At 36.5% G+C, this 16,705-nt stretch overlaps 1 protein-coding gene across 10 annotated transcripts in view; it reads right to left on the reverse strand.

The window, feature by feature from the left end:
* Csnk1g3 (casein kinase 1 gamma 3) overlaps positions 1-16,705 on the reverse strand; it is an 85,212-nt gene that overhangs the window by 39,046 nt on the left and 29,461 nt on the right. For all 10 annotated transcript variants that reach the window (XM_034518010.2, XM_034518009.2, XM_034518003.2 and 7 more), the window contains 3 exons: positions 12,387-12,427; positions 8,340-8,409; positions 1,185-1,333 (listed from right to left, as the gene is read on the reverse strand). In XM_034518010.2, the coding sequence (XP_034373901.1) occupies positions 1,185-1,333; positions 8,340-8,409; positions 12,387-12,427 (260 nt within the window). The remainder of the gene's footprint in view (positions 1-1,184; positions 1,334-8,339; positions 8,410-12,386; positions 12,428-16,705) is intronic.

Genomic DNA, 16,705 nt, shown 5'->3' on the forward strand with positions numbered 1-16,705 from the left:
AAAAAATTTTAAGCATCTAGTGTGCTTTTTTAATGGTTTGTTTGTTTGTTTATTTTAGGTATATTCGTGCACCACCATTGCTATCTTCAGACACGCCAGAAGAGGGCATCAAAACCCATCACAGATGGTTGTGAGCCACCACGTGGTTGCTGGGAATTGAACTCATGACCTCTGGAAGAGCAGCTGATTCTTAACCACTGATCCATCTCTCCAGCCCCAGTCACAAAAAATTTTAATGTAGTTTTTAATAATTGTATGTTACTTTATAACTATTCATAATTTATCCAATTCACCCTGTTAGTTCTATACTATAGGGCATTTCTCACTATTTTACAATTTTATCTATTTCTGTACAAAAGATTATATGTTATCTAAGTATTTCCAATATAAATTTGTAGAAGTAGAATTAATAATGAAGGGAATAAAAACAATTTCAAACTTCTGAAGTATACTTATATTAGCATTTACATCAAACTGTCTAAAAGTTATCTCAACTGTTTTCTGATAGGTTCCCTGAAATTTAAATACTGAAGTATATCCCTCATCTGCTTGTTTCTTCTTTTATTAGGTCATTAATGTCAACTTCCAAGATTAAGAACTCGGTTTCTGAGGTTTCAAAGTTTTCATCTTATACAAGAAAAGATTATTAGAAAAACCTTAACCTTGAAATGAGCATTCTGTCCTTAAAAAAATTAAAATATTGATTTTACATTCTATACAGACTAGAAAGACACTATAATAAGAAAAAATAATTTCTATCACATGAGTTCACATGAAAAAGTCAAAAAATCTTTAATGGAACTTTTAACTTAAATGTATGAAAACTTTAACAAATGTTACAGGTGATGACAATAATACCAGGAGGCAGGAGGCAAAGGCAAGAGGACCAGCAGTTTAAGACCAGGTTACACTACACAGGGAGTTAGAGACCAACCCCAGTCACATGAGATGAGGTGGGGGAGGAAGAGAGACACAGAGACAGAGGCAAGGAGGGGGAGATGGGAGAGGAAGAAGAGGGAGGGAGGGAGGGAAAAAGGGGGAGAGAGAAACATGGAGGACTGGAGCAAAAAAGGGAAGGAGGAGGGGAGATTGAGGGAGGGAGGGGGAAGTGACTGAGGAAGGGAACCTGTAACCAAAGAACTAAGCAGTTGTCCAGGTAACTTCAAGCGCTCTGCTGCACTTACCAGCTGTATCGCTATCATGAGAACTGTTTTTAGAGAAAACGTTCTATCGCAGAGGTCAAACAAATCTTCCAAACTAGGTCCCAGCAGTTCCAGCACCATAGCATTGTATTTACCACAAGGGCCAAAATAGTAAACTTGAGGTATACCATCTAGGAGAAAGGAAAAAGCTATTTAATAATTTCATCATTTTAAGTACTAAGCCTTTTCCCCAGAAAACCAATAAACAATATTTTTTCTACTTTTAAACACTTTAACAGTAAATTTATTGCTCTAGAACTACACTACACATTTCTGATTAAAGCTCCTTCTCTAAACCCACTCCTTGATGCTCACATGGTAGGCCAGCTGCACCTGTACTGATGCTGTGTCACTGAGCATCATATAAAGAGTATTTTATTATCTCTCTATAATGTCATCTTCTGAGCTTTAGCCTTTTTTTTTTTTTTTTTTTTTTTTTTTTTTTTTTTTTTTTTTTTTTTTTTTTTTTTTTTTGTAGTTCCTACTATTACTGAACAAAGTAGTCACTGCTGTCTTTAAGAAGTCCATGCTTGGCATCCTGCTAAGATCAACACAAATATCTTCTCTTAGGTATGGGGAAATTTATAAGATTTCATTCACCCTTAGAGTTAGAGGAATGTATGTGGGGATATATAATACACACACATGCATACACACGAATAATGTCAGCAGATCTTAAGGTAATCAAAAGGCAGACTGTGTGTCTAGATGGGTCTAACCTTATCATCTTTAAAAAGCAGCTCAGGAAATCAAAAGGAGCGAGAGCTTATCCAGGTAGCCTTAAAGAAACAAGCCGCATGTTACGAAGAGATCCACATGCCAGGTAGAAAGCCTCTAAGAACTGAAGGCTTCAATCCTATACTCATTAGAAATTGAAGTTGGGGGACAGGCGTAGGATGTGGGGTATGGGTTGGGGACCAGTGAGGAGACAAGGATGTTCTGCTTCAATGTAGAACAGTCCACAGCCCAGACTCACACCCTGATTTTAGCACTGCTACTCTCAACAGCAGCTGAGTTCTCTGAGCTAAACTATGAAATAATGATATTTCATGTTTTAATACATTAACAATTCATTTAAGTTATATAAAATAACAATAAACTCAAAGTCTGACATTCTTTATTTTTAAAAATAATAAATTTCCAATAAATACCTATGTATTGAGTGACCTCTTTATCTTAATACTGCATATATAAATGTTTCATGTGAAGAAATGAAGCTCTTTTACCACAAATACTTGCTTTCTTTTCAAATGATTTGGAAAGGTTTTTGGTTTTGTTTTGGGGTTTTTTGTTTTTTTGTCTTTTTATATACAGTTTAAAGCAAAATCCTTTCCATTCTTTTTAATGAAAACTTTTGGGAACAGGTTAATTCTTGTTAACCCTATAAATCTGAGCACCAATTACTGTCAGGGCAGAAGAGACAACACTGAACTAGAAGGCAACACAACCACTTCTCAGTCTGCCTGACTATTCATCACTGTTGCTAGGTGTCACTCAGCCTCACGTGGGTCTCAAGAGCAGCAGTCTGGGCAAGAGCTGCATGTTTCAAGTGTCAAGATGAACAGCGCAACATGACACGGAGGGATGGAATACTACAACTGCGCAGGCACAGAAACAAGTGCACATGCACATGCACATTCTCTCCAGAAAAAGCCACCACCCTCCCTGTCTGCCAGCACTGCACACGCTGCCTACTTGTAAGCAACTCTACTCTAGTCACTCATCATACATGGTAAGACTTGCTAAAGCTCACTGCAACTAAAGTCCTGCTTTGACTAAAATAAATCATACATAGTGAGAGTTTAGAGCTATAATCAAAACCCAGAACTGCTTTTCAATAGCTCTCAGCTACAGTTTTTAAAGTTCTTCCCACAATAGTATTTTCTCCTCCACTGCACTGGAAGTTGCTAATCTCTATGTTCTCAATTTAACAATCTCTAGGAAAACATTTCACTCTAGTTTGCTCCTTCTCAGCTGTAAAGTGTAACTACATTAGAGCATCAGTATTTGCCAGAAGTATATAGGACATAAAAATGAACAGACTCTGAAGTTCCTTAATGACAGGACGACAAGTAGGCTTCTCTACTTCCTTCTGATTCACCAATCACATTCTAATACTTACAAGCTGTAGAGCACTGGTCTCTGAATAAAGTATCAAAAACTGTGTTATTGCATGACAGTACTTTCTGTCAATTGTTTTCAGTGCTTTCCAATGCTACCCAAAATGGAGAAACACTTATGGAACATCACTCTTTATTCACTAAACAATTGTGAGCATTGATGATATCTTAATAGACTGACTTAGGCATCATGCATATAAAAGCATGTAAGATACCATAACTGAAGCATTTGCCCAGAAATCCAAGTTGGGTTAACAGTAAAAAATACACCAATGTAACTCACTACAATAACAGAATTGGAAGGGGGGAGACCATTTTATGATGCAAAGAAAACATCTAACACAACTTTCAGCAGAATCTGAAACATAAGCTGTTTAAGTCAAATAAAAGCTATAATCAACTGCAAGCTAGCACCATACTTAACGGTGAAAGACTGACGTCCACTTTGAGTTCAATTCAACAGTGCTTTAGCAGAACACAGAATAAAAATGAACTCCCCCATGGTAAAGTTCCATGTTACCAAATAATTACACTTGTTTTATCTGACCTGTCAAGAAACCAGGAGAAAACTTCCAGAATGAGATAGTTTCAATCAGAATGATGTTTAAGTTCCTTCTGCTTTAATCCTTACTCAAAGTGATGTAACATAATTTGGCATTATAAAAAAGGATGTATCTACTGTTTTGTCTCCCCTCTATTACCTTATGAGGGAAGTAACTGAAATACCCGTCTGTTTCACATGCCTTGTTTCTGGGGGGTGAGGTGGGGTTGTTTGTTTGTGCCTTTTTCTGTAGATAAAACCACTCTCTTCTGCTTAGTTCACCAAAATACTTAATTCTATTTTATGGAAATAAGTGTTACAGATCTGTATTACTGGCACCCTACGAAGCTGGGGCAGGAAAACCACAAGTCTTATCTAGGCTGTGTACAGTAAGAGACTTATGCAATCTTTTGTTTTGGTTTGGTTTTCAAGACAGGTTCTCATTATATAGCCTTGGCTGGCCTGGAACTCATTATGCAGGCTGGCCTCCAACACCTGCCTCTACCTTCTCAGTGCTGGAATCAAAGGCATGTGCCACCATACCTGGGGAGAAAAACTGGGCTTGGATTGAATTTTCTTAGTATTTATAAGACCCTGGTTTTGATCTCTAAGGGTGGGTTAAAACAATGTCTACACTAATCTGGGATGGTGACTTACATGCCACCTGTAACTCCAGCACTGAGGAAGTACAAGCAGGAGGATCTGGAGTTCAAGATCATAATACACAGTGAGTTTAGAGGCCAACATGAACTATAAGACCTGTGTTTTAAAAAAAAAAAAAAAAAAAAAAAGGAAAAAAATAAAGTCAACTAAAATTCGAAAACTGTTGAAGCCCTGTCCTTTGACAAGCATAACAAACAAAGCATTCTTGAGAATGCACAGAGAAACTTCAAGACAAACTGACAAAGGTGTTACCAAGGACTCCCCCTACCCAAAAACAATAAAAAATTTAAGCAAGAGGTAATTACAATTTTGTAAACATTTATATCTACTAAGATGACCTTAACTATTTTATAATGCTTAAAGACTATTGTGACAAAATTTTGGTGATAACTATTATCATTCAATTTGGACAGTGAAACATGTCAATATTTGAAATATATGCCTGTCAATAAAACAGTATCTTCCAAGAGATGCAAAATTGCGCCTGGGTAAGTGAATTTTAACACACTTACTCAAGGTGAAAGCCTCTAACTTTACATTGCAACAAAACATTAAGAAACTACCATTTTTCATGCTTTGGTATAGTGCCCTGTTTGAATATAAAATGTCCTTCATACACACACTGAGCTTCTGTATTTGAACACTTGGGCCCTAGTCAATGGTGCTGCTTTAGGAAGTTTCTCCCTAAAGAAGCAGGAACTATGGGATTCACAGATGGATGTAGAATCTGGGGTTGGTTTTAGGGCTTTCTGGTATGTTTCCTCTACAATGAGAAAAGTAACTAATACACTATCAAAAGGGTATTCATCATTTAAAAGCCAAATAATTCACCATGTTTAAACATGAAGTCTGAAAACAACAGTGGCCTATAAACAACACTGGTCTGTGAGACCATTTCAGAGAACAATCACTATTTAAATTCTTTAATGAAGCCATGAGGGTGCTATTTACCTTTCTCACTCTAGTTTTCTAACTAGTTAACAGTAAGTTTTCCCTGAACATGTGCTATCAAGATAAACTGAATATATACGAAGCTGCTGATTTATATCACAATGAACTGAATATAGGAGAGGCTGGCTGTTTTATATTAAACTGAATATTTAAAACATTTGCAAAACACTTAAAGCAGTGACAATCTTCTCATTCATTTATGTTGAAAAGGAAAGTTCAATATTTAAATGTTTCAATTATTATTATAAATGACAATTTGAGAACTTTTTAATATTTACTTGAATTTCTTGTTATGGATACATCCGTTGATACAATCCGCAACAAAAGACCCTTAGCCAAAAATGTCTGAGATATGCCACCTAACAATCTTGGTACTCAAAAGGATCTCAGGCCAAATGTCACAGATGCGCTGCCTAAAGAGACTTGGTACTGTAAGTCCTCTCACCCCAGCAACACAGTGTGTGAGAGAGAGTGAAAGGGGAGACAGGAGGCTTTCTTAGATTTCTTCTTCTTGTTTTGGGAACAGGTCTCATATGTTGTCCAGGATGAGTTCAAACTCGTGAAATCTCCTACCTCAAACTTCTGAGTGGCAGGATCAGAGGTATGGTTAGTATATCTGAACAATTTCTTGTTTGTTAAAAGTTGATTATGAAAAACATGTCAGGAAACCATGAAAAAGATGAATTTTAGATATCAATGATGTTTACAGAACTTATACAATAATCAAAATTCTTCTCAAAAAGTATAATTAAAATCCCATACATTACAGAATCCTCCCAATCATTTCACAGCAAACAGAGCTAAATAAATAACATAAAAGACGGTGTAAGTGGAAGTGTTGATAGCCAGATGGAAACACGAAAAGAATAAAAGTCCTGACTTCTTCACAAGGCAAGATCAAGAAGGCAGAGGGGCAGCAGGAAGAAGGAAGGGAGGGTTTTTCTAATTTCTTAGAAGACAATACTATAAAGTTATTAATTTTAGTTACAGCCACTATTGCTATCACCAAATTATTGTTTAGATCTATATAATTCAAGAAACCTCAAAAAGCCAAGTTACTTACATTGTTTCCCATATGAATATAGAAATATTGAAAGTTACAGATTAATAATGTGATAGAATATAGAAGAGGAGCCAACTGGTGGCAGGAAATGCACTGCAGAGCAGGTACATTAGACTGGAGTGTCACTAGGCCTTCACTGGGAAAGAGCATTCCATGTACAGGAATACAGATGGAAATTTCATGAAGCCATTGTTTTAACTGCTGAGTAGTACTCCACTGTGCAGATGTACCACATAATTCTGTATCCATTCTTCCACTGGGGACATCTGGGTTGTTTCCAGCTTCTGGCTATTATAAATAAGACTACTATGAACATAGTGGAGCATGTGTCCACTATGTGTTATATGTTGGAGCATCTTTTCGGTATATGCCCAGTAGTAGCATAGCTGGGTCCTGAGGTTGAACTACTTCCAGTTTTCTGAGGAACCACCAGATTGTTTTCCAAAGTGGTTGTACCAGCTTGCAATGCCACCAGCAATGGAGGAGTGTTCCTCTTTCTCCAAATCTTCGCCAGCATCTGCTGTTGCCTGAGCTTCTGATCTTAGCCTTTCTGATTGGTATGAGGTAGAATCTCAGGGTTGTTTTGATTTACATTTCCCTGATAACTAAGGATGTTGAACATTTCTTTAGGTGCTTCTGGGCCAATTCAAGATTCCTCAATTAAGAATGCTTTGTTTAGTTCTAGACCCCATTTTTAATAGGGTTATTTGTGGTCTGGAGTCTAACTTTTGAATTCTTTGTATATTTTGGATATTAGCTCTCTATCAGATATAGGGTTAGTAAAGATCTTTTCCCAATCATGAAATTTGATCCTCGGGGAAGTAACTCAGACACAAAAGGACATACATGGCATGCATGTACTCCTAATAAGTTGATATTAGTCAAAAAGCTCAGAATACCCACAATACAACTCACAGACCTTTTAACAAAAGGGAAGACCAAAGTGTGGATGCTTCAGTCCTACTTAAAAGGGGGAACAAAAGAGCTTTACAGGCTCTAATGAGAAGCCTGGAGCCTCCGTCAGGATCTGAGAGCTACAGGCATTCCTTGGTTCATTCACGTCACTCCATCTGTACCCCATGAACACACCCTTTTTTGTGTATGTCAAACATCTCTGCCTTTCTTGTAAAGACACTTGCATTTTGCATTTAGGGCTTACCCATATAACATCCAAGATAATCCTACTAATTCATATGTCTGCCATATGTAAATTTGGGTTCCAGAAATTACCATGTGAATATATTTATAGAACCATTTTACACCCATCATAACGACAGTAAATATTGCTAGAAAGGCTAACATTATGGATACTATTTGCATGACTTAATTAATCTTGTCACAATGTTCTCTACTCATATGACCATCACATTCTCTTTTTTTAAAGGATTATTAAGTAAAAAAGAATCCTTAGGCATGGTTATAAAAATGACTCTTCCTGGGCCAAGGAGGTAAAGGTGTTTGCCACCAAGCCTGACAACCTAAGTTTAGATCCCAACACACAAGCCGGAGAGAGAGAAGCAACAGCAACAAGTCATGCCCTATCCTCCACATGTGCAGCACAGTGTACACCATCTGGAGTACAGTTGCAGTGGACACTTGCCTCCTGACATATGTGCCAGGAAGCCTCATCCTCTGAAAGAGCAGGAAGTACTCTGGAGCTTATCTTCATGCCCAGATTAAAAAAAGAAAAAAAGAAAGAAATGATTCTGTAATCAAATTTAAAATATTATTTCTTGAAACTGAAGAGTTATTATGATAATGATCTGTGTTATTACAAATTTTAAAATTCATATACCTACCTCCAGATCCTAACTGCTTATAGAATCTGTATTCCAAATGCAGCTGTGGTGCTCTGGATTTCATGGGCTCCTAGGCAAACAAGTGAATAAACAAAAGACATTTCAGTTTAAAAAACACTACTAGGTTATAATTCTAAATGTCTAAACATATATAGGCTCTGATATTTTACTGAGTATCTCTATATCTCAAGATCCATATAAAATTAACATTATGCTCAATATCCAATAAATTTATACCATCTACAAACATATATAGAATAAGTATTTGGCCAGAATAGTATCAGAAGAATCAATAGAATTTTTTAAGGTAATTAAATTAAAAACATTGTTTTCTGCAACAAAAAATAAACACAACAAAAAACAAGAGACTAAGTGAAGAAAGGTTAACAGGAAAACTAAGAAGATGCATTGCGAAGGGAAAGTAGGAATGATACAGTATTGAGATCTGATAACACAGTAAGAAGGCTTAGTGGGCACTGGATGGGAAGAGGGCAGTGGTGATCACAAACAACACCCAGATTCAGAAATGAGAACCCCAAGAATGAATGAATGAAAATATATATAATACTGTGTTTCAACCCTCTTAACTAGCTGTGTGACACTTGGAAAGTTAGCTAAGCTTTCTGTATGCTGCAGTTCCTCAGCTGTAAATTAGGGTTAAATTTTTTTATGGTTCCTCCTTCTCTATATATAGGAGTGTGTGTGTGTGTGTGTGTGTGTGTGTGTGTGTGTGTGTGTGTGTGTTTGGATGTATGTGTGTATAACAGAAAATTTAAAGTATAAAGTCATTATTAAACTAGTTTCTTTCACATAGTACTATATTATCCATAAATTTTGATTAACTATCTAAAAATATACAACCTTAAAATGAGAAACAATATCCACTTACACCATCACAACTAAAACTAAAGATATACCTAATCACTGATATTCTCCAGGTTAAAAAAAAAAAGGGAGGGGGGCAGAGGGAATCAGTCCTGGCTTAGTTTAGTAATTTCAGCTTGATTCCAGTACTTCAACAGCAATAATATAATATTACCATACCACCATGTAGCTAGTCACATCACCAAAGCATGTCATTTTCAGTAGTTATGGCAACCAGTTATTATGTGAGTGCAAACACCTAGCTAAGACATCAGTCTTGTAAGCCACAGCAAAACTGAACTAGGCACTAAGACTTGCTTTTAAAATATCAAACAGTGCCTTTATCTCACCAAAATACAGAAATGAGGTATGTCTAGAATAAACATAACATTTTCAAGTGACTATCTTTATAGTTGGTTATAAACAAAATCACCTTACCTATTGCACTGAGATATGATAAAACATCAAACTACACACATGGAAATCAGTAAACTAAGGACCAAAATATAAAACATTTTCTGATCTTCCAATATAGAGAGAATATGGCTGGCTATAGGCCATACTTACCTCAAAACAGAAAAGTAAAAATGTTCCCAATTACCCTAAATTATAAGAAATAAAAATTTTTTTATGTAATGCTGATCACAGCACGTAAAATGAAAAGTCTGGGTGCGGATGTGCACGTCTGACCACTTGAAACACGAAGATCCAGAGTTCATGGTCATTTTCAGCTGCATAGCAAACTCAAGGCCAGCCTGGACTATAAGAAACCCTGCCTAAAAAGACAGTTAGATTAAAGGAAGAATGCCTTGTCCCACATCTCCCAGAAAGGGGCAGAAAAGAGAAATATACAAATAAACTGAAATAAAAGTCCTATATGTAGTGTATACAAAGATGCTGAAAGATGACATGATTTGTATTTACTAAGGCACCAGTGGTGGGGACAGGACAAACAAGTTCTAAATCTGAAAATAACAGGACTTACGGGTCCCACTGGATGAATTAACTAGACAGGGAGCAGTCAACCTAGCAGTGGCTTCTGTCTCTCACACAGGATATACCACCTACACAGAGCTGTTCATTATGGCCACTTCATCACTAGCACAGAACACCACACATTTCTATCCTGGCACACCACATCCAACTCCAATGCCATTCAAGAGGACCCATTCAAATATTGTACGGTTCCTATATGCTGAGTCTCTCTCTCTCCTGTAAGTCCTATATTCTAACTTCCCTTGTCTGCTTAAATTGGCTTTTTATGTAGCCTTTTAAAACTATTTAATGCAGTGATTCAGAACTGGTCAAAGTACAGAGGATAAATACAATTGAGTGTTCAGCCCTAAATAGGACATCAATATCAATCTCCCATAATCCCCTTCATTCCTCCAACCTCAAGGAATATACCCTTCCTGAAGAAGGGACAGAAAGAACTGAAGAGTCAGAGGAGGAGTACTGTACAATGCTGCCTTCTGGACATGACATGGCCACTGTCCTCATGAACTCGGGACAACTAAGGCTGCCTGTACAAGCCCTAGCCCATCAACACTCCAGTATGGAGGAAGGGGAGGGATGCCTAAGGCATTCTCCCTGGCTGATGAGCTATTGGCAGTTGATGGCTGCTGGAGAAGGGAAAGTGAACTGGGGGAAGGGATGTATATGTGTCAGGTTGACCATGCTCCAGTTGATAGTTCAACACCATACCACAAGAATATAAACAGCACTAACTGGACTCAGTGAGCTTTGTTTTGTGTTGTTTTTAAATACACTTGAGGTAGAAGGGGAGAGGAGAGAGGAGAGGGGGAAAACAGAGATGATCAAGATACAAATACATTTATAACATTGATAAAGAATAAACTAGTATTTTTACAACAAAACGATGTTTCCACTAATTGGGGCACGTGAAACCTTAAAAAATGTTAAGACCTTGATTATATTACCTGACTCTCATAAGTGATTACCATAAATCCAATTTAAAACAACAGTGAGAATCTTGTCATATCCCAACCAGACTTTATTATAAAGTCAGAGACTAGACCTTGAAACCAGCAGGAAATCATTTGGATAAGCCCAGCGTAAGCCCCATGTGCCTAAGTAATGCCAAAGCCCAACTGTCTATCTTCATTTCGATGTAAGGATGGGAAATGCACACACTTCAAGCAGTAGGGACTTTCCACTGCAGTTCAAAAGCTTTCTTTCTTTTTTTTTTAATTTCCTCCCACTGCCTCTTCCTCTAGCAGTCTGACTCATACCACCCTAATAACACAGGTCACACTGTCAGAGACAAGGGTGACAAGGGTGAGGAGAATGAGAAGACCAAGTCAATCTGGATCTTAGGAAAACTGGACCGACAACCAGAATTAAGAAAATATGCCTTATAAAACTGGCTCCTAGCACCACATAGGGACACAAGCCTTTAATCACAGCACTTGAGAGAAGCAGGTGGGTCTCTGTGAGTTTGAAGGCAACCTAGTCTACAAAGTGAGCTCTAGAACAGCCAAATCTAAATAGTCTGTGTCTCAGTGAGTGAATGAATGGATGGACAAATGAATAAAAATAGTTCCAGGATACAAATACTTCCAAAGAGATCTAATTTGTGCCTGTTACACTAAGCACACAAAACTTCAGAATACTCCCAAAACAGCTATCCTTGCTACTACCAACACTCAACAGATTTTTGAATCCCTGAAAGTCAAGCAACAACCAGCTTTACCAGATTTATAAAACACCAAGTAGTGGGGGGGGGGGGGGGGGGGGGGGGGGGGGGGCGCGGATAATAAAAAAAAAAAAAAAAAAAAAAAAAAAAAAAAAAAAAACACCTCAGAGGATAATTGGCATCCAAATGTATGCTCAAATACAATCTAAAGACATGTTTATCTTGTCTAATCAGAAAGAGAAATTTTGCTTTTATGAACTTTAAAATACCTTTCTAAATTAAAAATACTGCCCAGCTACAAAATTTCACTTCCAAGATGCTGCCAAAGGAAAGACAAGGGTTTTCCTCACAGAGAAAGCACTGACGCTCTACATACCACAGGCTCAGCAATGATGTCAGGGCCACTGTTACAAAAGCCCACTTTTTCCTTTTGAATGAACACCCAAGTAATAAATGTAAAGATGAAAAGTTAATAAGCTAATAATTAAAAGAAATTAATTGTAAAATAGCAATCAATATGAACTTACCAGTTTAATCGCCACATATTCATTTGTGTATAAATTTTTCCCTTGAAAAAGGAAGAAATATGTCAGATTCTGCTAATATTCTTAAATTTAACTTACATAACTTTTACAACCTGTACTGTTTAAAATCAAAAAGTATATAAGACATTAAATAAAGCAAAACCCTTTACTTCCAACTCTTAAAACAAGATAATTGCTAAATTTGCTATCAACTCAATAATGCATTTAATGTTTTACTTAGTTAGATTCCAAGTAGAAACTGGTACTAATAAACATGTTATCCAATCATAAGAAAAATATTCTGACTTTGTTATTATACTGCTTGCAACTTAGAAAACAATTAACATTCAAGTAAATAGTGAATACATTTGAAGCCAGAACACAAAACTCCTCATTCATCCATTTCCTTTTAAACGATTATAGAATATTGTCTTATAAGGCCACATATTTAATCATATATATCAGATATATAAAAACTCTGAACTATGTTTAAAATATAATTAAATAAGAAAACTAATTAAGCTGGGCAGTAGTGGTGCACACCTTTAATCCCAGCATATGGGAGGCAGAGCCAGGTGGATCTCTGCTTTTGAGGCCAGCCTAGTCTACAGAGCTACTTCCAGGATAGCCAAGGCTACATAAGGAAACCTGTTTCAGATAGATAGATAGATAGATAGATAGATAGATAGATAGATAGATAGATACACAGACAGACAGACAGACAGAAAGAACAATTCATTAACTACTTTGAGAAAACGTACAAATTAATTCTAACTATTTAGAGTTAAATATAAGAAATGTAACAAAAAAATACTTATTATCTCAATATATAGAGACCTTTCTGGGGATTACAAAACATGAATCAAAGGTTTTATACATATTTGGTTACATAAAATACTTTAAACTTCTAAATACTGAAAATTATGTTAAATACAAAGGCACATAAATGACAAATCAGAACACAAGTTATCATCACTAACATGAAAAGAATTTAAATAATTGTGTTGGCTTTCAGCCAAGAAAATTCCAACGGTCAGAATCTGCAGCCCCAGGAGAAGACTACGGAGAATAAGAGCTAATAAGGATAGAAGGACAATTTGAAATATAAATTAGCGTGTATCTTTATAAAAACATCAAAAAGAGTAAAATTAAAAATAGTACATGTTGTTTCTTAATTTCCAGTATTTTTAATTAGCAAAAAAATCACTATTGTACTCAAAATAGAATGACTATTTGTTTTTAAAATGAGAAAGTGGCTCAGTTACAAAGACTACTACTAAAAACAAAACAGGCAGTTTATCAATTTTCATGCATGGTATTTTCCTACACAGTACCCTTTAACCTTTCATACAGCTCCTAACTTCAACCTCAGATGGACTGCCATCTTTATAGAGCAGAATATTCACATAAATATTCTAAATATTGCTCGTATTGCATAAAAGTGTGTCCAAGTGGGAATCATTGATATTAATGTTGAGTAGCGTAGGTCTCATGAAGTCAGATTTAACACAACAGAAATACTAAGTGTTACAAATCAAGTTCTATTCTGAAACTCATTAAACAAATGTTCATAGTTGTCAAGATTTAGAGAATATTTTGTATTTTTAAGCAATTGGTTTAGCATTTAGAAATGTTTTCATGCACATTTTAAACTCATCATATATGAGACTGTAGGTGTCTTCCAGGAAACCTATGTGAAGAGTGTTATGAACAATGAGGAACCTGACTTTAAGGGTCTGGTATCGAATTCACAATTGAGTTTAAAGATGGAAAAACATATATATTTCCTCAAAGCATTAGAATCTCTTCACAAATATCTTTATATAATTTTTATTCTGAACTATGTGCAGGAAAAGTTCAAAAGACAAGTAGCTAAATACAGATTCCACAAAACCAAAGTATACCAACATTTTTGTTGGCTTTCATATAGTCTAATCATTTATGTCACAGCAAAAAAAAAAAAAAAAAAAAAAAGAGAGAGAGAGAGAGAGAAAAGAAACAAACAAAAAGAAGTTGAATCCTAAAAAGCATTATCTTTATTAATATTAAATATCAGGCTAAACTGTGGGGATTGCAGTAATAAACATAAACAAAGAATCAATAATATAGTCTTGTCCCTGAGTAACACCACAGTCCTACCATTAGAGTTTAATCAACATGTGTTAAACACAAAAGTGAACGGTGTACAGTGTGTCTGTCTGTATGGTAGGAGGAAGAAGGAGGGGATACACAGATCCATTAAGGCTCCAAATGGACTGGGGTTAGTTCTCTGATATCTTAATCTATCTCAAGTAGATTTCCAATTCAGTTTTCTGCTGTACTGAACCTAACGAGGTTTTACCAATACAGTGGACTAGCAGTTATTAGAGAAAACGATGACCTTCAGATGTTACATTTATGTGTCAAGCAGAAACTAGTAGCTGTCCATCAATATTAAGTCTGCATTTAAAAATAGTTATCCAGTTATAAACTGTATTTTCCAGGCATTCTCAGCTTAAGGTAGTCAAGTGACTAACTTCACTCCAATGGCAATGAAGTATGACACTTCCAATTTCCAAGCATAGAATATGCTCCTGGTTCTTCGTCCTTCTGTTTGGCTAAGTGGAAAGGAGTAACAGCTAGTGAGACCACCCTGCAGACACTACAGCCCACACACTGAAGATACACAGGTATCTTCAGCGTTCTCCCTCTGGTCTGTGTTATGTGGAAGAAAATGAATTTGATTAAAACTACTTACTGTATTTGAGGATTCTTTAATTTGTTGCCATAGCATCGTTATCAGTTTTTAAATTGCTTGCACTTATTTATTTACTTATTGGGGAGGGGGTCGGCAGGGCATGGATGTGCCCATGGAGTACATGTAGTAGACAGAGAATAACTTGTACAAGTCCGTCTCACTTGTCAGCATGAAGGCAGCAAGGATTACACTTGTCATACTTAGTGACAACCCTCCTTGTGCACTAAGCCATCTTACCATCCCCATTATCTAGTCTTTATTTTTACATTTTCAAATGTTTTTAAAGAAAAACATCAATAAACATAAATATGATGAATTTACTCAAACCTTTATGTCATGGAGATATAAGGCATATGGAATTTCAACAAAATCTTCACCCACGAGCATCCAAATAAGGAGTTGTTAAGAACAACAACAGTGGAGAAAACGAATAAGAAAAGCTATAGAAACTCCTGTGGTAAACTCACTTTGTCAAAAGGCACAGCATCTTATTTTAAATATACTAATTCATAAAGTAATATACAATACCTTGACTTTGTGGGTTTGTTTTTGTTTTTAATGTAATGTCAATCAGACACAGCCACTAGAAAACAGAAGTGAAACTCCAGGAAATAAAGCTTGTTATATTTACAAGTCTGAAGGGGTTACACAGAATGTCTTAGAGCAGTGGCTCTCAACCGGTGGGTCATGACCCTTCTGGGTGCAGAACCACCCTTTCACAGGGATCACCTAATGTGATATTTGCATTATGATTTTTAATTTACAATTATGATTCATAGTTATATTATGATTAACAACAGTAACAAAATTAGAGTTATGGAGCTGCAAAGAAAATAACTTTATGGTTGGAGTCACACAACATGAGGAACTATATGAAAGGGTCACAGCATTAGGAAGGTTGAGAAGCACAGCTATAGAAGGTTGGAAAAGCACCCTATTTGGATTAGGTGGCAGAAGGAAAGTTTAATAAAGAGTTTTGAGGAGAGGGGCAGGGCAAAATAAACAGATTAGAACTGCTGTGTCTCCACAGTTCCAGTGACCTTTGGGTAGAGGGCTAGTCTATAATAGCATTGCACAGAATATTATTCCTGGGTATAGAGGAGGATAAAGACAAAGACATAGAGACATAAAGCTGGGGACTAGATAATTCTCATACCCAAGGCATATTCCGAAGTCTCTAGTGATTGCTCTTTTTCTAAGAACTGGCTCGCCCCAAACAAAACGTTTTTTAAAAAAGATATCCAAAGAAGACTTCTGGGCATTCCAGAGGACCTGGGTTCAATTCCCCGGAACCAAATGGCAGCTCACAAGCATCTGTAACTCTAGTCCAGGGGATCTAACACCTTCCTCTGGCCTCCGGGGCACTGCATATACATGATGCACAGACATCCGTACAGGCAAAACAAACACACAAAGTAAGGGGGGGCGGGGGTAAGGAAGAAGCTTCATCACTAAAACTTGGTGAGATGAAAGTCAAAATAATGAACAATAAGCTCTTTTCCTGCCAGAGACAAGACCCTAACCAGACACGGAAGCTGTAGACACCCTTGGGTAATTTAGAGACATCAGACTTTCATCTGACACT

This window comes from Arvicanthis niloticus, chromosome 14 (assembly GCF_011762505.2).
Source record: "Arvicanthis niloticus isolate mArvNil1 chromosome 14, mArvNil1.pat.X, whole genome shotgun sequence".
NCBI lineage: Eukaryota > Metazoa > Chordata > Mammalia > Rodentia > Muridae > Arvicanthis > Arvicanthis niloticus.